General features: G+C 51.4%; 1 protein-coding gene across 3 annotated transcripts in view; it reads left to right on the top strand.

The window, feature by feature from the left end:
* SMYD3 (SET and MYND domain containing 3) overlaps positions 1-25,015 on the top strand; it is a 531,828-nt gene that overhangs the window by 451,799 nt on the left and 55,014 nt on the right. For all 3 annotated transcript variants that reach the window (XM_080651290.1, XM_080651291.1, XM_080651292.1), the window contains 2 exons: positions 7,490-7,577; positions 12,882-13,056. In XM_080651290.1, coding sequence (XP_080507416.1) covers positions 7,490-7,577; positions 12,882-13,056 — 263 coding nt within the window. The remainder of the gene's footprint in view (positions 1-7,489; positions 7,578-12,881; positions 13,057-25,015) is intronic.

The following is a 25,015-nucleotide window of genomic DNA, read 5'->3' as shown; positions in this document are numbered from 1 at the left end:
GCCGCGCCGACCAGCCATGCCATAGTCTGAGCACAGTGGGAAAAGAATGTGCAAGCTGAGCCAGCGGCCTCCTGCTCCGTAGTCCCCATCATGCTTCTGGGAAACTTATCTCTCCAGTGGGGAGGAGGGCAAGGGAGTGTCTCCTCCCTAAATGTCCTGGCACGTTGACTGCCTTTGTCTATCAGCCGGTCCTGCTAGTTCCCCCACATGTTGCAGGAGAGGCAGGGTTTCCGCGCGCACCTCTGACGTGGGCGGCTCTCCAGGGCCCCATGTGTGTGGATGCCGACCTGAAGATGTCCTTGAAATGTACCTGACTTGACCTAAGCAAATGCGCTTCTTCCTTTGAGCAGTGAGCCACTGGGCGGGGAGTGCCCGGCACAGAGGGAGGGGAGGAGGGGAGGTTGCAGCTGGAAGCGGCTTTGGCTTTGGCGGTTCTAGATGCCCCAGCCACACCCACCGAGGCTGTGGTCACTTTCCACGCAGCTGAAGAGCACATTCCCGCACCTCCCGCATGCTGTGGACCCGGAGCCAACCTGAACCTGCAGTTGGTCCCGTGTGTGGCTTCGTGCAAATTGGTAGTTGCCATAGAGTCCTGCGTTTGCCTGCAAAGCAAAGCTCATGGGCATTGGCAAATGCTGGCAGCGACTGACAGTGGGAACATCAGTTCAATGGCAATTAAACAGCAGCGCTGCTGGAGGCTCCGCGGGGCATCCTGTGCAGCCACGGCACTTGCTTGGACTGGACATGGTGCTCCTGGTTGCCCGGATGCTCCTCGGTTGCGTTGGCATGACCGGCTGGCTGAGAGGGCTGCCACCTGAGAAGGGGACCTCTCTTCTGGGGTCAGCCAGCTCAGGGGCCAGGGAGGGGGTGGCTGGAGCCCCAGGCTCTTGAGAGGACGAGTTGAGACCCCTGCCGCACCCTCCCGTGCACAGCCCTGTGGCACTGAGGCCACACGCTCTGTGAAGCAGAGGAAAGGCATCAGGTTGCAGCAGTGAGCTGTGCGCTGGTAACCGCACCTGCATGGCATCCTTTCCGTCCTCGTCACAGTCTGCTCCTCGCTGCCGTCATCGTGGACCCCACTGGCAAGTGCACGGACGACGGTGCCTGCGGAAGTTGGTGGCCATTTGGTCTGGTTCTTCGTGGATGGAGAGTCATTGTCTGGAGGACTAAATGGAGAACGGGCCTTCCAGGCAGCGGGGATGGGAATGCAGAGATGGGGTGTGGCACAGCTGGTCCTCTGTTACACTGTCACCTGCGCTCCCTCCATTAGGGTTAGACTAGTCAGGCCCCTGGTGGCCCCTGATCCCTAGGGCGAGGAAGGAACACTCAGGCCGCTGTGCCTTGTACAGTAGTACTTCTAGAAGGTGACAGGAAGGGGCTAGAATAGGTGTCTACTCAGAGAATTATCCTCCCTGAGGAAGCTTAGCCTCAGGGAGGGGCCATCCCTTGCCAGGCCACGCAGCTATGGAGCAGGAATTCACACCCACACGGTATGACTCTCACTCTAGTGTTCCTTTTCCTGAGTTCTAAGGATTGTGTTCAGCAGCTTGTTAATTTCTAATTAGATCGTTCAAGCTGAGCCACTTGGAGTCGAGAACATTCCTTCTTTTCCCATCTTCAGTGTCCATCAGCTCCTGCACTGCCTCGCGGTTGATAAGATAATAGTGAATGCTCTATTTTTAACCGCTCTTTTTCCACTTCATGGACGAGCCTCTTTCTCCTCAAGTTACATCTGAGCTGCTTTCTGTTGTTTTTGCCAAAGGAGGTGGAAATTGGTTCCAGCGGAGGTGTTTCCTGTGGATCTGAAGATTTCAGATGCTGTTGTGTGTAATCTATTAGTCCCAGTACATTATCCATGAACCAGAGCCCCTCCGTCAGGGCGCTGCAATTAAACTCCATTTCCCTTGGGATTTTGAATTTCAGAGATTCTTAATCTCTCTCCTAAGTGCACACATTGTATTTGAACCTCATTCTGCTTTAAAAACAAAACAGGAAGAAAAAAAAACTCTTCTTTTAAAACACAAGGATTATTGAATTACTGGGAAAGTTTTAAGTATTTCATAATTTTATTTCCCGTCCTATGCTCCTCTCCCTCCAGTCCAATCTAATTAGAGTTTGCGTGAGGCTTGGATAACAGGAAGCCTGCAAAGCACATTGCCATCCCCCTTTCCTCTAATGTGAACCATCTGAAGTCAGCCCAGCGCAGGAGTTTCAACATCAAACACTTGCGAGCCAAGTGCACACATCTGTCTGAGCGTTCCAGATGCAGAGTGATGGCTGCGTCTCCTGTCTGACCCGATGGAGCCAGTGGTCACTGTTTGACCCGATGGAACATGTCCCCCAGACACGCTCAGCCAGTCTTGCCGGACTCCAACCTTATTCTATTGAAGCAACACAGGTTTCTAATGCATTGCAGCCACTGGCACCTGGCAGTGTGCTTCCTGCCCTCAAACCCAAAGGAAGCGCTTCTGGCCAATTGGATGTAATTGTGTTGAGTGGCACCCTTTTATGTAGTGGTGAGATGATCTCATATCATCTGGTACCTATTTTTCACAGTTAAGGGAATGATGCTAGAGAACTGATTTATCAGCTGTGTCTACGGGAACATAGATGGCCTCACTGACTCATCCCAGGGTAGATGGGGCAGGGATGTGTGGGGCAGGGATGTGTGGGGCAGGGATGTGTGGGGCAGGGATGTGTGGGCCAGGTGAGCAGCAGGAGGCTCAGGATGATGTTGGAGGTAGGAGCCAGGAGAGTCAGCAGAACCCGCTCCCAAATAGCCTCGATGCTACTCTCAGAGACTGAGCTGAGGTGGTATTTCTCATGCTGGGGAGAGTCCCAGTTGGGTCCCCCACCAATGTCTGGGCCTTCGGCATGCTGACAGCGACAGTAGGGACACACCCTTTTCTCACATGATCACGATGTAGCAGTCAATAGTAGAAACAAGGCGAGATGAAGTGTGGTGTGAGAAGAACCACCTGTTTCCTTGATTGGAGTTCTCCTCCTTGTTGTGGAATTAAGGTATCTTATTCTTAGAATACTGCTCCCCAGGATTGTCGATGATCACCCCTCTCTCTCCATTCATTCGCTCTGTCACAAACATTTGCTGAGAATGTTGTCCCCTGCACCAGAATGGGAATACAGAGACTGAGGTCATGGTCCCTCCAGGAGCTCTGCAGCAAGCTGGGGCGATGGGAAAGTGGATCATTAATGACACTTGATGTACAAGACGGGTAGCAGATGGCCGTGGCCCAGAGGGCAAATGAGAGTGGGTTTCCTGATAGGGTCCATTTGAGGCTGGGTCCTAAAGGGACTCATGGGAAGGAAGCCAAAGGAGTGAATGGAAGTGGGGACCCAGTGGAGCAGAGCAGGTCAGAGGTGGGAGTGCGTGAGGGAACTGGGAACTGAGAGTTGACTTTCACCACGTGGAGCCCTCCGGGGAGTCGGTAGCTAGCTCTCAGGGAAGGGAGCTTTGTCCAGCTCCCATATGAAGAGCTCTCGAGAGCTCTTGTTGCTGGATGTTTGGAAGCACTGTCAAAGCTTGCCTGCTCTTTTGATAAGTAAATAAAGTCTTTGGCACAACCCAAAGGACAGCTGACCCGATTCTGTGGGGATTGTTGGGGATACGAAGGTAGTTTAGCTGCTCTGCCTGGACCTGTAGTCTCACCCTGCTTGGTGGAAGAATTCAAGAACCCCATGTGAGCTCCATACTGGAGGATTTGACTGCCCTTTTCCAAGTGCGAGTGCTAGGAATACGGTAGGACCCACGGGTTGAAGATATTTTGAAGTTACTATCTCCCAGACATGAGTTTCATCTTTAAGCAAGCCCAGGAGAAAAACAGATCCAAATCAAACATGAAGGTATTGGGAAGAGCATAGGCCCTGGAGTGAGAGAGACGTGGATTTGAATCTTACACGTGGCAATTGGGGACAGAAGGCTCTTTTTCCCCGCAGTTACTTATGACTTAGGACTGTCTGTGCCACAGTTGTAAGTTGTAGGTATTGATTACCAGGCGGCTGTGAGGAATCATTGAAAGACATACAGGAGACATCCAGATCATTACCAAATAAATTTCTGTTTCCTTCTTCAGGTCCATTCTACAGACCTTATCTGAGCATTTGCTACCTAAAAGATTCTATGCGAGGTATTTGGGAGAGGAGGGATCAAAGAAGAAGAACAAGACCTTCCTTTAGCTCTGAAATGGGCAAGATGTGCCCTGGCCGGGCTGGCTCGGTTGGCTGGGTGTCTCCCCTGCACCAGGAGGTTGCCAGTTCAATTCCCAGTCAAGGACACGTGCCCGGTTGCAGGCTCCATCCGGGGGGAGGGGGGGAGTGCAGGAGGCGACTGATCGATATTGCCCTCTCACGTTGATGTTTCTCTCTTTCCCTCTCCCTTCTTCTCTCTCTAAAAATCAATCAATAAACTATTAAAAATATAAAACAAATAATAAAATGGGGAACATGGTTCATGCACAACCCAGGAACTCGGGGAACTCGATCGCACTGGCCTCCTTGTATTCCTGGAGCAGCTGGGCACCTCCTGCCTCCGCACTGTGGCACCTGCTGTCCCCTCTCCCTAGACTCGTATCTCCTCCTCCCTCAGATCTTTACTCATCTGTCACCTTCTCCGTGAGGCCTTTCCTGGCTGCTTCCTTACCATGGACCTCCCTGAGGCCAGGACTCCCCACCCAGGGAGTCCCCTCTTCCTGTTTATTTGTTTTGCCCATGACAGATACATACTTTCCATGCGTGTGTCTCCTGCCATCCCTACCTCTCCTACCTCTTCAGTGTAAACACTGCCTGTCTGATTTCCTCACTGCTCTATTCTCAGTGCCTAGAGCGGTGCCTCCTAGGAACTCCTAAGTGTTCGATGAATAGATGAGTGATCAGATTGATTAATTTCAGATAAAGGGAGGGGCATGTGCCAGGTTCCAGTGGCCAGAAAAACCGAAAGGGATGTTAGGACTGTACTGGTTTCTTCTGGCTGTGGTAACAAATTATCACAAACAGTGGCTTAAAACAACATAAGTCAATTATCCTCCAGTTCTGCAGGCCAGGAGCCTGACGTGGGTCTCCCGGGGCTGAAATAGGTCCTGGAGGAATCCGAGTCCTGACCTTCTCCAGCCTCTGAAGGCTGCCAGTCCTCCTCAGTCTATGGGTCCCTTGCTCCCTCTTCAAAGCCAGCGATGCAGATTGGGCCCTTCTCACATCACACCACCTGGTCTCCTCCCTCTCCCCTCTCTCTCCCCTCCCCTCCCACCCTCAGGGACCCTTGCGATTCCCTTGGGGCCACCTGGGTAGTCTGGGACCATCCATCTCCTTCTCTTAAGGTCAGTTGATGAGCAGCCTTAACCCACTTGCAACTTGATTCCTTGGCCATGTCACCTGACACAGTCACAGGTTCTGGGCGTCACAGGGTCAGGACCTGCACATCTGGGGGCTCCATTATTCTGCTTCACAGAGTCAAACAAGTGAGACGCTTGCCCAAAGACTAAGACTTGAGCTGCCAGTCATGACCTATAAAATGGGAAAGTTGGTCGTGAGTGGCTCTGACTGTCCGATGTAAGATGTGGACCTCATCTGGGAGGTGCCAGGAGGCTGCTAAGGGCTTTGGAGGGAGGCGATGGAACAGAGGCTTTTGGAGATGAACATGGACTTGGAGCCGGTATTTGAAGGGAGATTGGTATTTGGCTTTTTAAAAAGAACTTGTTTTATTTCCCTCTTCTATTTTATTTTGAATTTTCTGAAAGATGTAGCCTGCACTTCCGGAGCCTTTTAAAAACCACCCTATTGTACTACGCATATGCACAACATATACACATAGAGACCCAAAAGCCTGTTGCAGAGACACACTATCCTCATATGCACGCCCACTGCCTCACCCTGTCCTGGGGCCTCTTTTCTGCGCTTCTCTGTGGTCCCGCATTTTTCCTGCCCTGGCGCACCTGAGAGATGCATTTTTTCCACCAGGAACAGACGCTTGCTCTGACGGGTTCTCACGGGGTCATTTTACAGCCAGCCCTCGTGGCACTGAGAGTCTCCAGGGAGAGGCGTGCAGGTTACAGGCTGCCCTCCTCACCTCTGCCATCGCCCCCCTGTTGTGATTTGGTGTAACTTCCTAGGAAGCTCTTCTCGCTGACACCCACTGAGGAGCGCGTGGACCTCGAACACCTCGTTTCCAGTGGGGCCTGAGAGAGCGCCTTCCCCTTCGATCGGCTTCTCTCTGCGTCTGTCCAACAACTGGCTATGATGACAGAACCAACGCTGCCCGTGTGGTTGCCGCAGCCACATGTGGCTGGGACTCTGGGGACATACAGAAGAAACGGGTCTGCTTGCTAAGCAGGAGGACAGACCTTTAGCAAACGTAACTCACACTTTTGTCTTGAATTGCTTTGTAAATTGTTGTTGTTTTTTATTGATGGATTTTTAGTTTTCACAAAAGTCAAAACTGGTTCACATGCATGGGTGTGAATGTACTCCCTTCCCTAGCCTCATGTTGAGTGATACTCCGTATTGATTAAAGTGTTCTCTCTAGGTCTCCCAACAAGTGGTTCTTCCTCTTCTCCCTCTTCCCCGTCGGGTCTTTTAGATATAGAGATAGAGAGATGTTTACATTTATGTGTCATACTATACAATTCGGACATTTAAGTGTACAGTTTAATAGCTTTCAGTGCATTAGTTGCGGAACTATTATCACAATGAATTTTAGAACGTTACCATTACCCCCAAATAAACCCCATTCTCATCAGCAGTCACGCCCCAGTTCTCTCCATGCTCTCCCACCAGCCTTAGCCAATTACTCATCCACGTTCTGTCTGTGGATTTGCCTACTGTGAACATTTTATGGAAGCGGAACCATGGACTAGGTAGGCCTTTGTGACTGGCTTCTTTCATGTAGAAGCGTGTTTTCAAGGTTCAGCCATGTTTCAGCATCTACCAGTACTACTTTATTGCCAACTAGTATTCCATTGTATGGATGTGCCACATTTTATCCATTCATTAGTGGAGGAACATTTGGCTTGTAACAACCTTTTTGCTCTTATGAATAATGCTGCTATGAACACGTATGCACAAGTTTGTGTGTGAGCATATATTATCATTTCCCTTGGGTATATGCGTAAGGAGTGGAATTGTTAAATGATATGGCAAGTCTGTGCTTAATCTTCTGAGAAACTGCCCGACTGTTCTTGAAAGTGATTGCCCCATTTTCCATTCCTTTCAGCAGCGTATGGGAGTTGCAGTTTTCCGTATCCTCGCCAACACTTGTTATTTTCTGTATTTTTCACTGTAGCCATGCTACCGGGTGTAAAGTGACACCTCATTGTGGTTTTGATTTGCATTTCCCTAATGGCTAATGATTTGAGGATGTTTTCATGTGCTTATTGGCCATTTGAATATCTTCTTTGGAGAAGTGTCTAGTTAGATCCTTTGCCCATTTCTCAATTGAGTAATTTGTCTTCCTTTCTCTTCTCTTAATTGGCCTGCGCAGGATGCTGATATGCTGACTGGTGATGAGAAAGTGTGGAAGGAAGTTCAAGAATCCTTGAAAAAAATCGAAGAACTGAAGGCACAGTGGAGTATCCTTTTTGCCTGTGGGCTGAGGTGTGCTGTTGGGATTGCTTCCTTCTTGGCTGGAGCCTGGCATTGAGGAAGCCAAGCCAGGGTTTGCCTTCTCAGTGGGCTTTCTCCTATTCCGTGGTCCAGGAATGGCAGGTGAGTAGGTAGTAGTCTCTTTATATGTAAAAGGTAACTAACTCCGGGGTTCCCTTCCTCTCATAACCTACACCTCTAGGAAAGAATAGCTTAACATTCTTACATTCCAGTGCCCTTGACCCTCAGATCTGGAAGCTTCATATCAAATCAGCCAAGACTCCCATGGCGGTGGGAGCTGCTGTACAGTAAACACTCCTGGCATCAATAGGAAGGACCAGGAGGGAGGGGGTCAAAGTTTAGTGTAAGGACAGATCCCTTTTGGAGGGCTCCGGGAAGGCTCCACTGAGGTCAGACTGCACAGGAGATGTCCTGAATCGGGCAGGAGTGATAGAGGCCGAGGCCGAGAGAGGTCACTTCCAGCGGAGGAGTTTACTCGAGCAAAAACGTGACAAAGGGAAATCACAGGGTAAGAAGAAAGAGACCAAGGCTGATGGGAAAGATTGCCAGTGGTCTGTCAGATGCTTCGCATAAATGCTGTCCCAGGCACCAAGAAAACCTGCCGCTGAGGGTCCTGCTCTACAGACCGCGCTCTCTAAAGGATTGTGAATGACAGGGGAGGGTGTTAGACAGAGGTTCCTGTTTTTAAATTACTTACTAAGAAATAAGTAATTTCTGAAATCTAGAGCCCAGTGAAGTTTTTGTGTGTGCTTGATGTGTATGTCTGTGTGTGTGTCTGTGTGTGTGTGTGTGTGTGTGTGTCTGTCTGTGTGGTTTCGGAAAAGAATCTAGAACTGGGTACTAAAGGAATGGAAAAGGAAGCTGCGATCACCAGGATGCTGCTTGGTTCATTAAGAGCAAGTGAGTCCATAGAACAGCCGTGGGCAAACTACGGCCCGCGGGCCGGATCCGGCCCTTCGGCTGTTCTATCCGGCCCACGGAGCCGAAAAAGCAGAGGATTCTCTTGCTCTCCCCTCCGCTCCTTTACTTTGAATTTATATTAGTTCACACAAACACTCCATCCATGCTTTTGTTCCGGCCCTCTGGTCCAGTTTAAGAACCCATTGTGGCCCTCGAGTCAAAAAGTTTGCCCACCCCTGCCATAGAATCATGGTTTTCTTTGGTAAAGTTTGTAGATTTTGATAAGAGTTTAGATTGGGAAAGAAAGAAAAAGGCCAAGAAATGTATGCTAGATGCTAGCATGAGCAGACGTCTTACAAATGGTTGACTAACTAGCTACACTGAAAAAACGATGCTAATTGGACCACTGTCACTCCGGGGGCCTTGTTCCACCTCAGCCCTCTCCCACCTCCGATTCTGTTCCTTGAGTGAAGACTCCGAGCACAGGCTCCTCACATCCCCACCGGGTGTAGAAGGGGCGGCTGGCGGAGGCTGGAGACAGAATCAGGTGTTCAAAAAGGCTTGAAATAGTCCTGAGTCTAAACAGATTAAATTCAACAAGAGTGGATATAAAATCTATTTGGGCCAAAAAGTTCAAGTGTATAAATATACACAAAGATTAGCAGCAAAACAGAGGAAAGAATTTTAGGGTTTTAGTCAACAACAAAATATAATAAAATTTAAGAGTACAATTTAACTTCCCGAAAGACCGTTGCAACCTTGGGCTACATTAGTCGCCATAAAGACCAGAAAATGAGAAAGGTGACCGTGGTAGTCTGATCGTATCGGGAATTTTTTTATTTGGTTTTGGCGAGGTCATATTAAGAGGGATATAGAAAAACTGAAATAAGTTTTGAGGAGTGGAACCAAGATATTGGGAAAACAGTCAGATGTAGGAGCAAGAGAGCCATTCTTGGGCTCAAAGAGCTGTTACACTGCAGAGGAACAGACTTATTCTGTGGGGCCCGGCAGCGGCATTGGGGCCCATTTATTACCCAGCAGCCCTCAGTCCGACTGGACAAGGCTTTACTGCACTGGGACTCTGCCGGGGCCTTGCCAGCTATCACCCACCTTACAGCTCAGGCAGGAGGAAGACACAACCCTGGAATCACCACTCGCACACATTGGGGGTCAGTAAATCCGTAAATTCGTACGTATTTTGGTAAAATGTAGGTGTCACTCATTTTATTGTACTTTGCTTTATGAGCTTCCCAAGTGTTGTATTGTTGTTGTTGTTGTTGTCAACCCTCCCCTGAGGATACGTTTCCATTGATTTTTAGAGAGAGTGGAAGGGAGGGGCGAGACAGAGAGAGAGACACGTGGATTGGTTGCCTCCCGCACACGCGGATCGAGCCTGCAACCCAGGCACATGCCCTTGACTGGAATCAAACTCACAACCCTTCAGGCCATGGGCCATGCTCTGTTCACTGAGCCAAACCAGCTAGGGCGACAGGTGGTGTATTTTTTACAAACTGAAGGCAAGACCCTCTGCCAGCAAAAGGATTATAGCTTGCTCTATTGCAGGGGTCTGGGCCCAAACCGCGGTCTCCCTGAGGTCTGCCTGCATATGGCCTAGGGGCATCCGAGGGTTAGTCAGTGAGGGAGGTCACAGCAGGGGTCACAGAGGAGGCCTCACTGAACTGTGCTGGGAGGGTTAGGAGTCCCTTGGAGCCCACAGTGCAGGGCGCCCACCAGAGGGAGGGGCCTGTGTCAGGAAACAGCCCGTTGTTCAGGATGAGGAGGGGACATGGCGAGGCTTTAAGTGCCACGTGCAGCAGGTGGGCTTTGTAGGTGAGGGGACGGGGGGGCGGTCGGGGGGAGAGCTTTAAGCAGTAGAGTAAGATGAGCAGGCGAGCGGAAGCCCTGTGGTCCACGTCTTTGTCTCAAGGAGCCGATTAATTCCCAGGTGGATGCACTTTGTCCCCCTCCCTCTTTCTCCCTAACCCTCCGATGGTGATTTAAAAGTGTTCACGGGCAACGGAGTCTGCTCTGTCCATCGAGGGTCTGCTGTCGGGCGGGCTCACCAGCCTGTGTGGACCCAGGGCGCCTCTGCGGAGCAGCGGCAGCGGAAGCAAACACCAAGCCAACGCCGGTGACTTGAGCAAATACACATCGGCATTGGCTTGGGGGAAAAGCCTCCGAGTTAAAATTATTCCATTTTTTTGCTCACTGGGGTGTTTTACGGGGAAGATTGGCCTGTTTGCCGGGAGACGGTTGCCAGGGCTGCAAAGGGAAATTGGCACGTGGTTCTTCCCGCTTGCCGGGGATAAGGCGGGTGTGTTCCTATCAGGGGCTGCAGCACATCTCCTCTGGCTTTTGCTTCTGAGGCTTGTCACCTTCAAACTGCTCTAAAATGAGCTGGAGCCTATAGAACAGAAAGGCAAACAACAGAGGTCAGACATCACGATGTTCAAATCAGGGCAGCGCCTTGCCACAGAGATGTCTAGCAACGTGTAAGAGGCAGGCATGTCCCCCGACAGTGCGTCAGATGTCTGCTCCTGGAATGGAAAGCCAGAGGTCAGCCCAGCAGTCTGTTACAGAATCACGCGCTGCCTCGGAGGCTCCCCAGCCTCGGGAGACTCGCTCAGCAAACCTGAAACACACACAGGTGAACACAAAAGACAGTCAACCTGCTTTTCTTCAATAAACGCACCTCTTCCGAGACCAGGGTCAGCCCCCCCGAGACAGGACTCATCCTAAAACAGAGTGCGATGTACAGAAGGGTGATCTGTGCCAGCCTCAGCGTCGCCCCAATCCTCGGGGCGAGGTGTTATGCCTCTGGGAGGCCCCCCCTGGGAGAAGCATGTGTGTCCTGTGAGGGTTAGCGGAGATATCCATGCCCCCCTCGCAGCGGCTGGTTGGTTTATTGCAAGTGCTGGCCAGTGGTTGGTGAAGCCGTGCCCTGGACTCTGGATGCCAGGGGAGGTCGATGTTGCTGGAAGGGGGGAGGAAGGAGCCTGGAAGCCCGCCTTCCATCCCGGGCGGGGCTTGCTGGGTCGGACCCAGGGAAGAGGCTTAGAGTTGGGGGTGGGGGGACAGGGGAGCACTGGATGGTGAAGAGACTGATACCGTGGGGTGGGAGGGGCGGGGGCGAGGACATTCTATCAGACTCCATCCACCGACCCATTTCCTTCAGCCTCGTCACTCTCAGAGGTCATGACCCGGTAAAGGGAGGGAGAGCCGTGATGTGGGTGCCCTGTGTATTGGGTGCCTCCCACTGAATACTCTCCCGCTGTGGGTGCCACCCAGAGCTCGCTGTTCTCAGTGGAACACAAGGATTTTTTAAATGTTCACATACAGCATTTCACTTTTCACAGTGACATTGGGCATTTTTATTTCTGGCCTACCTCAGAGCGCTTAGATTGGATGTGCTGAACCTCAAACCAGGCAAATGGCAAAACCAACTTGGATCTAAATACGGCTTTAGCCACAGTCAGAGGCTCTGCCACTTCGGCAGCATCTGAAATCTGCTAACCTTTCACCCTAGGAGTTCCAGCATGAAAGCGGGTGAATTGGGAGCTGCACACATTGAAGGTGGGGGAGGGGAGGAGGGCCTGCCCCCTCCCAGCACCTTCCTCGGCCTCCCGCTCACCTCACGCGTGGGAAAGAAACCCTGTGGGGCCTGGCGGGCGGCTCGGTTGGTGGGAGCGCCACATCGCACTCCAAAAGGCTGCAGGCTCTGTTCCCGGTTGGGGTGCTTACGGGAGGCAACGGATCTAAGTTTCCCACATCGATGTTTCTCTCTCCCTTCCTCTTTCTCTAAAACCAATTCTTTTAAAACCAGTGTATTTCCAGGTGAGGATTAAAGAAGAATAGTGAGGTCCCCCGGTGCCAGCACTCCCACTTCCGCTCTGCTGGTGGGGTGCTTCCTCTCAAAGGGATTCAAGGCGGGTCTCTCACACCACGTCCTCAGTCCTCTGCCCACAGCTGTGAGAGGGCCAAGCACAGGGTCTCAGAAAGCGGGTCACACTAAGCTCACAGTAGATAATTGTAAACTGAACTAAGTCTTTAGTTCCATTGGATAAACAGCGCCTTCATTTCGTGATGGAGTTTAGAGCGAACACAGTGAGGGACATGAAGAAAGGACGGTTCTTGGGGAATCTTAGTCCCCAGGGCACCGCGGCTGGAGGAGGGTCGTTGGTGCAGCAGAATGCTCTTCTCCGAGGGGCACCTGCGTGCTCTGTGCCTTGGGTGCTCTCTGCCAGCTGCTCTGTGCAAAGTAATGGGTCCTCCCCCCAACCCCCGCGCCGGAGCTCTCCAGCCTGTGGAGCCTCATTTGACACTTGTTTTCCTGGTGAGGACGATGCCTCCTTGACGAAGGCCAATCACAGAGTGGGAGCAGGTGCTGGCCCTGTGCCAGGCCATCATCAGCAGCAACTCGGAGCGGCTCCCCGACATCAACATCTACCAGCTGAAGGTGCTGGACTGCGCCATGGACGCCTGCATCAGCCTGGGGCTGCTGGAGGAGGCGCTGTTCTACGGCATCCGGACCATGGAGCCTTACAGGTGAGCCTGGCGGCGGAGGGGGGGGCCGCAGCAGCGCTGCTCGGCCGGAGGATTGACGTCCTGAAGCCATTCGATGACTCCTTTCCACTGAGGGCTGCATCTGCATCTCAGTCGGTGTGTGAAACCAGGCCTTGTTTTTTCGTTCCTTTGTCCTTCCTTCGCCATTTGTGAAGGCCCTTCCACGTGGCGAGCATTGTGGGTGCGCAGAAACGAATGAGGTGCCGTCTGGATGCGGGGCCGGTGATGACGGGGTGCTGCTCACAGGGACAAGCAAGCAGTGCCCCGGGGGAGCCAGAGAGGAGCACAGGCCCAGGCCTGGCTGGGAGGCGGTGGCATTAGCCTCCGCTGACGAGGCGAGCGAGATCCCCAGTCTGGTGGGCGGTCATGATGCGTCTCCCCCTCGTCAGGGCTCTGTGGTTCCCAGGGCGCCTTCACGCTAATCATTGACCTCATGACCTCCCTAGATGCAAGGGGAGAGCAAGGCGACAGCTGCAGCGGGGCGCTGCGTCAGGGAAGGCTCTGTTGGTAGCTGTGTCCTGTCGGGCCTCCACTGCTCCCGCCTGTGGGTGCTCTGTCCCAGGTGCCCTGTAACTCACAGGCGCTTGGGGTGCAGTCTGGGCTGAGAGTGCGCTGCTGGCGGCGTGGGCCCTGGCGTGCAGCGAGCTGAGAGCGTGTTTGGAAGCCGAGACAGCAGCCCAGGGGAAGGGCGCAGAGACCTGCGTACGCCATGAGAGGCTGGCTGGGGAGCAGGGCACCATTCTGGGGAGCTCTGGAGACCATGCAAGTGTGATGTCAGTGCTGGGGTTCGCAGTGGAGGATCGGGTCTAAGTCTGTGCACAGGGCACACAGGCCGGGAGTGTTTGCAGGTGAAGGAGGGGCGGGAGGCGGAGCCAGGCTGCAGGAAGAGCCTCAGGAGACCTGAGCAGATGTTCCCAGGACCAACAGGATAAGGACAGAGGCAGGTCTGGAGCCCAGGGTGTCAGTTCAGGCAAAGTGCGTGGGAAGCCAGGCAGCCCAGGAGCGGTCCAGGCAGAGAGGAATGAGAAGGTGGCGGGGAGCCAGCCGCCAGGTGGATGGCAGAGGCCCTAGGCCAGCCGTGACCCCAGGGTGACCCTGCGGTGTTTCCTCACTCCTTGCGGTGGAACAGCTTTGGAATCCAGACTGTGAGTCAGCTTTAATCAGACTCGTGAGAGAGCGCCTGAGGCCGAGCCTGCGCCTTCCCAGGCCCGAAGTGCGCAGTCAATACTTGAATCTTGTGGGTTTCAGAAAATATGAACTGAATGCAGAGATAAGCCTTCCTCCTCGGCCTCAGTGTCGCAATGAGAGGCAGGTGCGGGCGGTTGGCGTTTCCTCTCTGAACTCGGGGCTTGGTCTCCGAGCCACACTGTAGGCTGCTGGGTGAGGGATGGGTTCCAGCCAGGAGGTGCAGACTGAGAAAAGCCTCCTGTCTCCAGGCCTTCTGACCCCCCTATCCCATCCCCCCACCTCCACCCCCTGCAGCTGCCCCATCCCCCTGTGCCTGCCCCATCCCCCCCCACTGTCCCATCCCCCTGTGCCTGCCCCATCCCCCCGCCTGCCCATCCCCCTGTGCCTGCCCCATCCCCCCGACTGCCCCATCCCCCTGTGCCTGCCCCATCCCCCCCGACTGCCCATCCCCCTGTGCCTGCCCCATCCCCCCGACTGCCCCATCCCCCTGTGCCTGCCCCATCCCCCCGCCTGCCCCATCTTCCTGCCCCATCCCCGTCCTCTGAGGCCCAGGCCGCCTCTGGCGCAGGCTGTGTGGGTCCCCCTCCATGGAGAAGGCACCGCCTTTGAGGTCGCTTCTCTTGCACACGTTGCTGAATCGTCGTTTCCTCCTCTACCAAGGAAGACTCCTTTGAAGAGCTAATGTCTCCCTTCACTAAATGGATGTTTTACTGACTTAACCTTGAGGCAAACAAAAAGGCTCTTCTTGTGAGCAAGGCCAAGTCCGCCAGAACAGAGTCCGTATTGTTTGCATCCGCGGGTCCCATTGCCCTGGTGTGTGGCGGGTCACCACGTCCCTGTAATGAGCGCTCTCCTCTGACCCTGGGTGACAGGTCTCCAGGCTGCCGGTCCCTCTCCCCTGGCGCTTGTAGGAGCTGCTCCACATGCTCTGGGTTTCAGGAACGCCGTCTGCATTGCCCACCTCACGAGAGCGGCGCTGAGCCGTGTGCTTGCCAGGGGCAGTGGAGGCAAGGGCCCCGGAAATCCTGAACCAGCCACGTTACGAGAAACGAGAGGGTGGGTGCTGTCACACGCTGCACCTTTTCCCTTTATCTCCAGCACAGGCGATGATAAGGAACAATGGCTTCGACGCTCCGAAAGCCCTTCAACAGACTTAGAATGTGAGGCGAATCTGGGAGGGGGCCGTGGTCTTCCCCCCACGGGTGCACGAGGGGATTGGCACCGCGGACCTTCTGCGTGGCCCCCCTGCAAGTGCTCGGGGCGGGCCTCTGAGCCCCCGTTAGCCAAGGACGTGGGCAGTTACGTGGGCGTGAGTTCCCCGGAGGTGACGGCATTGCCCCCTGCACTAGCAGGTTTGCAATGTAAACGTACCGTTCGAGCAACCAGAGTGAGGTCAAGTGTCTAGCGATGACTTTATCACTCTTGACCTTGGCCACACTGTAACCGCTGACCTCGGAGGAGATGTCCACGTGCCAGTTTTATCCAAATCCCCATGCTGCCTCCAGCTCCCTTGCTCCCCCGTCACTTACTTTTACTCAGTAAAGTTCTTTTATGACTCCACAAGTTCATATGTTTTATATCAAGTCCTTTGTTTCATAAAGCAAGTGGAAATTCATTCACATACAACAAAATGTGTCATTTTTAGCTCATAATATTTCTTCTGTGTGTATATCTGTGGTTATGTATGCATAGTCTTCTGCCCCTTAGCATTATAAAAGTTAAGCGGAGTGGAAGTAATTTTAAAATATTTCATATATTTATTTCAAGTTTATATTCAGTCAGGTCTTACCCACAGGATGAAGTGAGTCCCACGTTGGTTTGCCCGTCGGTGGTTTAGAACTTGGACAGCATGTTTCTGCTCAGGCAGGAGGGACAGATGGTGGGAGGTCGCCTGTGGCCCGTGATGTCACAGAGGCAGGCTATACATTTAGAAAGGGAAGGAAATACATACATAAAAAGGAATGTAGTTTTAAAATTGACGTAAATTATGTTGAATTCAAATTAAACTTGCTTTTCTTTAGGAGACTCTTTTAGGCTTTCAGGGGGACTTTCAGTATATTCATGACGTCCTGTTAGCTTAATTCTTGTAAGAATAGTATACGCTTCTAGGAAGGAATATTTATGCCTGGCTGGTATGGTTGTGGTTGAGCGTTGACCTATGAACCAGCAGGTAACAGTTCTATTCCCAGTTAAGGGCACATGCCCAGGTTGCGGGCTCGATCCCCAGTGTGGGGCATGCAGGAGGCAGCCGATCAATGATTCTCTCTCATCATTGATGTTTCTATCTCTAGCTCCCTCTCCCTCCCTCTCTTTGAAATCAATGAAAACATATTTTCTTAAAAAAGGACATTTTCACAAAGAACACGAAGGTAAAAACCACCCACATCTTTCAAGCTCCTGTCCCACTCCCTAAAGCTAGGCATGGTAAGTTTCTTTCCTGGAGATTTCAGTGTCTATCACACACTTCCATCCAAAATACATTCCCATAGTCCTTTAACGTCTCTGTTCTTTTTTACTGTTTTCCCAGCTACCCTCACCCCTTCAGAGGCTCACCTTCCCTCACTCTCAACTCTTTATGCTCAAAACTGTTCACATGGGCTCTCCCACTTCCTCCCTCCTCCTTTCCTTTTCCCTGCTGTCTCCCTTCTTGTCTGTCCTGGGGAGGCACTCAGTCCCAGTCCTCATCTGTTAAATATGCCTAGTGAGTGGGGCTGGGGGGACGATGGGAGGAGACGAGACTTCTCCTTAGTGGGCGGAGAGAAAAAGCAGGGACACTCCCTGTCCCTCTTCACCTGACAGCAAAGTGTGGACGTCTGTCCAAAGCAGGTCCTGAGCACCCGCCTCATTCTGTGTAAGAGACGCACGGTGTTTCATCTCACGACGACTCCATGGTGGTAGGCCTGCCTTGTATTTCCCTTCGTGTTCAGTGTGAAACAGCCCTCTGGTTAGCATCCACGCACCGTGTGTGCTGGAGCTGGCGACCCTTCGGTGGCTCAAGTGCTTGTATCTCCTGGCGTTCACGGATGAGCTAAGATTCCATTCTTTAATCGACTGCCCTAAAGCCCCATGGAGGCGCTGCTGCCTGGTGTCCTGAAGTTCCCTTCGTAAAGCTGCAATCTCCAGGCGGCTCTAGGCGTCATGCTCTGGCCGTGGTCTGTTTCCTCCCGTTCTGGAGGCTGGGAACCTGGACCAAGAGGCCGGCACATTGGTTCCTTTGAGGCCCGTCTCCTGGGCTTGCGAGCCACCACGGCCTGGCTGCGAGGTCAGAGGCTGCATCGTGGGAAGTGCTGCCGAGGGGTGCACTCGGCTTCCGCAGGGGACTGACCCTGCCGCCTGGTGTGTTTCCTCCTGAGGGAGATGGATGCCAGGCTGGTGAGGCTCATTGTACCCTAAACGGCTCCTTCTAGCCCTGGGCGTTAACGGAGTGGTGGCCTCCTTCGGGGAAGTATAGAAGGTCTGATGACACAGAGTTCTGTTTTTTGAGTTCTAAGTCAGCATTTTTATCAAAGACTTAATGAGGTAAATCATGGAAGTTACGTACTAGTATTTCAAATTTTCAAGGAATGCAAACCTGAGAGGACTCATACTTTGGGGGACTACATCAAACTGCAAAGTTACCTCCTTAATTGGAAACATTTGGTTGATATCAACAAGAGGGTCGCTCCATTCGCGTTGATCCCTCCATTGTCTTTCTTAAAAGAACCTCAGGTGTCCTGGCCCTGAGTTTGTCTGGGATGGACCACAGGGTGGTCCTTGGTTAGCTCAAGCTAGAGAATCGCGTTTTCCTGGCCACCTGAGCCAACTCAGACCAGTGGGGCCAGCGATGGTCGCCTCTTGGACTTGCATTTGAGACACTGAGAAAGCGGACTTCCCTTCTCCTTTCCTGTGGCTCATGACTGAGACTGTTTGGTCCACAAAGAGAGAGAAGAGAGACCAGAACGGGAAAGCAGAGGTGAGGAATGGGGAGATTCTGGCCACATTCAAGCATCGCTTGAATCCAAGCTTACCGTGTGCTGTTGAGTTACATAAACACTCAGGCTGATAAATGTCTCGTTTTGTCAGCCAATTCAAATGAGATTTCTTGGCTCATACAACATAAAGAATCCTAACTGACACATTTTGGGGGGTCGAGGGAGATGAGTGCTATGTGGTGGCCAAGAAATCTAACACAGCTTGCATTGTTTTAAGTATAGTGTCCACATCAAGGGGTTGGGTACATGTGTCCATCACACGATGTCTAGAGAGTTTCTAGCTGAGAGTGGCCAACCAGGAGGAGTGAAATCTGGTAGCCACGTTACATGAGAAGTGGCTGGTGACGAGTGGAAAAGACTGTGAAGGGAAAGGGAACCTGCAGTACATTTCCCAGCCTTGGGGCTGTGGTGTTGGATGGGAGTAGACCCCTCCTCGTGGCTAGAGGAGGAGGAAAGGGAGGTAAGCCTTGGAATAAGAAGGAAGACACAGTCCAGGCCAGGATTTTAGGAAGAGACGTTATAACAAATCAAGTACCTGGGTTTGCGATAATGGACCATTCCGCTTTGAAGAGGAGTGAATTCCCTGTCTTTGAAAGTATTTACGCAGTACGTGACCCTTTATTGGATTTCATAGAAGTTATTATTTTATTGGGTGGGAGGAGTGTCCACATGAGGCTTACTGTTCCTTCTGGCTGAGATTCTGGGTTTCAAACCTCTAAAGCCTCTTTCCTTTCAACCACAAAGTACAAAAACAAACCCACTCCACCCTAATTCTCTGTTCCCTCTCTGTCCTTAAGTTATGGATGACACACACCCTTTCCTCCCTCTGCCTGGTCCTGAGGAATGAGCACAGCTTTCATAGCTGGTGATTTTTTTTCTATAACTTAGTAGGCAGTGGAGTAAGATAATATATACATTTGATTTCCACCTTTTTTTTTTAATTTAATCACTTGAATGTTCTTTCACCAATTCCTAACTAGCTTATTAGCCTTAATTTTGAATTTAAATTAATTTAAAATTTTGATATCTTTGGGATGCTTTTGAATTTACATTTCATTTAAATATTTAATTGCTAGAAATACTAAATTAATGCTGATGGGCCACTGGAGGAATTATGGAAAGGAAAAACCTAAATTTCGGTATTTTAAGTGAGGGTTAAAAAGAACATTCAGAAGCACCCAACAGGAACAGGGGCGGCCTAAACAGCCTCACGCGTGGCCAGCCATCCACTTAGGTTTCGCCGGCTTTTTGCACGTTTGGTGTTTTCTGCCACCTGCACGTTCCTGTTAGACTCGCAAACGTTCCCATCACGAGTAACAAGTCTTGAAGGAAAAAAAGGTGGTAAATGTATTAAAATCAGCAAATAATTTATCAAATTGATCTTTCAATGAATCGACTTGCTTTCCAACGAAATTAAACTGGTTTCTTTTCTGCCAAACTTTTCAGAGTTTCCAGTAAATTAATGTACATTTTGAGTCTCCGAAGGAGACATTTCCCAAACAGGTGTCAGTGCCGCCACCTAGGAGGAGTGAGCTCAGTCCCTCTGGGAGCACTGCTGGGTGTTGGGGGGGCTCTCTCGGCTTCTGTCCTATTGAGAAGCCCCATTCATCACGTTTTTCCTGCTGTGTGATCCTTTCATTATCTTTTACATTTTATCTTTATTGTTGAAAGTATTACAGATGTCTTGAATATTACAGATGTCTCCCCCCTCCCCATAATCCCCACCTCAGCCCCGCTCCCCAGGCCTTGACCACACTGTTGTTTTTAAAACTTTACAAAACCCCGCGTCTCATTCTTAAAATAAAAAGCACTCTCCCCACTTTCAGGCCTGCTTCTGAGCAGCAACTTTTAAAAACCATTTCTGTTTTCAGTACTTCCAATAGTTATTTTTATATCTCTAAGTATTACTTTTAGATATGTGTTTCTTCTATAGCACCTAATAAAATGACCTACTCCTAACTATAAAACATATATTTAGCTCATCTATCCTCTTTTCTCTCTCTCTCGTCTCCCTTTCCATTAAAAAATAATACTGATTGTTTAATTCTTTGAATGGCTTCCTGTGTAACTTCAAACAGTATGCTGAAATTTATGTTCCTTCCAACATCAGCTGCAGACAGATGATGCTCCACTTTATCAGATGGAGATTTAGTTCGCTCATTCTTGATGGAGAATTAGGGTATAAAAGTCGCGATTCAAAATCATTTCCAATGACGAATTAAAAGCCTGTGACACTGTCTTCTAAGGCCCATCGCTGCTGATGCCAGTGGGACTGGGGTTTCTTTGTCGATCCTCCATCTTATCTTTTGTGGTCAGGCTCTGCTCCTCGCTTTGATATTCTGAGAGTTCACAGCAATGTGTCTGGACATAGGTGCTTTTTATTCATGCCAGACCCTTTCATTATAAAGGCTCTTGACTTCTTTCATCTCGGGGGGATTTTTCTTTATTTCTCCCCTTTTAATTTTATTTTCTCTGTTCTTTGATTCTGAAAGTTCAGGTAGTCAGATGTTAAACATCTCTTTCCAATGTCTTGGGCCTTTAGCTCTAAGTTCTGAGCGTATCCTTGACTTTATCTTCTAGATCTTTAATCGAATTTTTATATTTCAGCAAATTTTTGGTTTTTAAATTTATAAGAACTCCTTCTTGAATGATGCCTTTTTTTTTTCTTCCTAGTCTTATTTTGGACACATCTCAAATCTATCTATGGGTAATTGGTCTTTAAAAAAATTCTCTTCCATTTTGTGAATGAACTGGGTTTCCTTCAAGTTCATTTTTTCAGTTTATTGATTCTAGTATTTTTCTTGCTATAAATTTCTCTTGAAGTTTACATGCTTTTTGGTTGTCCACATTATCTAACTTTATTCAGATATAATTCACATACCACATAATTTACCCTTTTAAAGTTTGCAATTCAGTGGCTTTAGTATATTCAAAGTAGTACAGCTATCATTTCAGAGCCTCTTTATCATCTTCCCCTCAGAGAGCAGTCCCTTAGCTGTTACCCCCTAATCTTTTCATCCATCCCCACCCCACCCCCGCTCTAGGCAGCCACTGTCCGTTCATATTTGAAAAGGAGTGATTAGAAAGGCTGGCTGGCCCTGGCCGGGTTGGCTCAGTGGATAGAGCGTCGGCCTGTGGACCGAAGGATCCCAGGTTCGATTCTGGTCAAGAGCATGCACCTCAGTTGCAGGCTCCTCCGCGCCTGGGTCCTGGCCAGGGCTTGTACAGGAGGCAACCAATCCATGTGTTTCTCTCACATCGATGATTCTCTGTCTTTCCTTCTCTCTTCCACTCTCTCTCAAAGTCAACGGAAAAATATCCTCAGGTGAGGATTAAAAAAAAAAAAAAAAGGCTGGCCTGTGGCTCTGGGGGTTTCAGAATGGAGTTAGTAAGAAGACAGCGGGTGGGAAGGAGGAGCGGCAGAGGGGGGACTGGATGGCACTCAAGTCCTGAGAGCCAGGGCTGGGATCAGGACCTTGGAGAGCCCTGAGGGGGGCGGGGGACCATCCCTGAGGGTGAGCTCCCCTGCATCAGGACTCGGGGCACACTCCTCCAGAGATGGCGGCTGGCGGGCCGGAGAGTGAGAGGAGAACATGTCCTGTTCACAGCTGCACCTGGGAAATTCGGGGCACACAGTAGGTGCTATCTATGTATGCGGTTCAGTGCCATAGGGTTGTATAATGCCTTACAATTTACAAAGCACTTGTGTATACTTGCCTCTGATCTCATTTGACATAGGCAGGTGTGCAAAGGTGGATTTCCTATGGCGCTGATGAGGCTCACTCTGTCGGACACTCCACCTGCTTGAGTCCCGTCCACAATCTCGTTCCTGATTCCGTATTTATCAGCTTTGCTTTTTTTTTTTTTTTTAATATATTTTATTGATTTTTTACAGAGAGGAAGGGAGAGGGATAGAGCATTAGAAACATCGATGAGAGAGAGACATCAATCAGCTGCCTCCTGCACACCCCCTACTGGGGATGTGCCCGCAACCAAGGTACATGCCATTGACCAGAATCGAACCTGGGACCTTTCAGTCGGCAGGCCCACGCTCTATCCACTGAGCCAAACCGGTTAGGGCTTTTTTTTTTTTTTTTCTTCTTAAAGAAGGCCTACCAAATTGTGTTTTGATACGTCAGGCATCAGAGCACCTGAGCTCAGCTCGCCCCTTCTGCATGAGAGCCGAGCTGTGGCCTCCTGTGGAACTGCCAGTGCGTGCCCTGCCCAAGGTCACCTTCTAGGTGGCAGCACGTTTCCTGCCTCAGTGATTTCTCCCCTGCTTGTCCTCCCCTCCCCCGAGGGCTTTGTGGCTTCTGCTTCTGACCCAGGTCTGTGCCCAGCTCTCCAGCCAGGGAAGCGGGGCAGGACCTGGGTGTCTGCAAGGCTGGGCCCAGGGCGACCCTGCTGGTGACCGGAAGTGGGGGGTTTCTGTCCCCTCCAGCTCTCCGGCTGCCCTCTGTCCAACACAAACCAAGCAAGGAAAGCCACACTCTTGCCCAGCCGTGCATTTGCATTCAGTTATGAAAAGCCTTTGATAAGTATGTTCTCCGAGCAAAGAAACTCCGGAACCCTCCTCTCCACTTCTGTTTCCGAGTGAGACTTCTAATCTCATGTTGTTTCGTGGCCTTACAATGAGATGTAAGATGTGAGGGGAAGGGAGGAAAAGCCAGAGATCATGTTTTCCACTGCCAGCTAATTTGGTGGTTCTCCCCGTGGGAAAATCAGTGTCTGCTCCGCAGAGGCCAGTCCGCACTCCGCCGTGCTGGGCCGCCGGCTTTCTTCTCCGAAAATTAACCTGCCCTCCGTGCTTTCCAGCTCCTAGTGAAGTACATTCCATGCTTGCTGTCCCCAGACGCAGGGCGTGTGTTCTGAGTAGAAATCTGAGCCAGCGTGGCCTGGAGGAGAGGGTCTCAGGCGGCCGTGGGAGGGTTGCGCTGATGCCCCGGAGGTAGACCAGAAACCTGTGAGCCTCTCAGGTCTGTGTGGCTGGCCTGCCAGCCCCAGGCTCGGGAAGAGCTCGGCGTGGGGAGGAGTTTTGTTCTTTTTTGTTTTGTTTCGTTTTGTTAATCCTCACCCGAGGATATTTTTCCATTGATTTTTAGGAAGAGTGGAAGAGAGAGGGAGAGACAGAGAGAAACATGGATGTGAGAGAAACACATCAATTGGTTGCCTCCTTCACAAGTCCTGACCAGGGCGCAGGCTGGGGAGGAGCCTGCAACCCAGGTCCATGCTCTTGACCAGAATCGAACCCAGGACCCTTTGGTCTGCAGGCCAACGCTCTATCCACTGAGCCAAATCGGCCAGGGTGAGTTTTGTTCTTATTAGGACTTCTTTGTTCTGAACTTACTGATCCAGTAGCAGTACCGGGCCAAACTCTCTTGGATATTAACACGGTCTGGTCAAAAAGGCCAGGGGCACAGCCTGGCTGGTGCAGCTCAGTTGGTTGGGCGTCCTCCCATGCGTTGAAAGGTCGCCGGTTCGATTCCCAGTCAGGGCACATGTCCGGTTTGTGGGCTCAGTCCCTGTTAGAGGTTATGCATGAGGCAGCCGATCAGTGTTCCACTCTCACATCAATGTTCCTCTCTCCCTCTCTTTCTAAAAATCAATAAAAAATATCTTTTAAAAAATGCTTAAAAAAGGCAAAGGTTACAGAGGCTCCCATCTTCTGTGCTTCCTCCCCTCCCCCATGCCCCATGCCCGACCTTCACCCTGACCCCCAGCAGGACTGAGAGTCCCCCAGGGACCCTGCCCATGGCTGTGGCTGCGTCCCTTCTGGTTGCTCAGTGACCATGCCGCACTGCAGGCTATTAATACAAATGCATACAAATCACACTTACTCCTAACAAAGTCTGATCGCTGGGGGGAGTGGAAATGGATAACAGCCTCCTGCTGGGCGCCCCAGCCCCTTGCCCACCGGAAGCAAAGTGTGCATTTCAGGGTGAGTTCACTGGGCTCTCTCAGGGCACGAGTCTTCTGGCTTTGCCTTGAGCTCTCACCAACACGGGTGACAGTAAAGACGCAGAGCGAAAGAGTGGAGCCCTCCCTGAGGCTAGCTGGAGCATCCTGTGAGCTCAGTACCAGGCGCCCGCACCCCCCCTCCCCCCGGCTCACACACACACACACACACACACACACACCACACACACCCGCTGGAAGTGAGCGAATGCTGCTGAGTCCACTTCCTTATAAGAACATGCGCACACACCGAGGCATGGGAGTCCCGGCAAGGCCAGCCCTCATCTGTCAGCAGCTCAGAATGTCTAGGCTGGTCCGCCGACGGCAATGCGCCCCATGCTCAGCAGCAGGTGGAACGTGTAAAACCCCCTGCTCCGTGTTTGTGCCTTCAGCGGCTGCTGCTGGGCCTGGAATTGGCCTCATAAACACAGGCTTCTTCCCCTCCCGCGGCCGGCCCCTAGCACTGTAGCATGTGCGTGGCCAGTCCAGAGCGGGCAGGGGAAGCTTAGGCATACAGAGTTAGCCTTGGTCCCCCCACCACTCCCAACCCCCGCCTCCACGTAAGCCGGGCTCTCCTGGCCTGAATCCTGGCTCTGGCTCCATCACCTCATCCTCTTAAATCTCCTGCTTTTGCTTATATCTAACCCACATAGCACCATCCTGGCCACAGCAGGATCTAAAGGTAACCACACTGGCCAGGTTTGCTTCTGCCGGTGGGCGTTCTCCCAGTGCTGTGGAGACCCCTGTGCTGGCCACCTGCAGGGGGCAGCCGCCTGACCGAGGGGGGACTCCTGGTTCATGAGGGAGGAGCCTGGCCGGGGCTCAGG

Source organism: Plecotus auritus (assembly GCF_963455305.1).
Source record: "Plecotus auritus genome assembly, chromosome: 14".
NCBI lineage: Eukaryota > Metazoa > Chordata > Mammalia > Chiroptera > Vespertilionidae > Plecotus > Plecotus auritus.
Note: the sequence above shows the minus strand (reverse complement) of the source record. Positions and strands in the feature narration are given on the sequence as shown.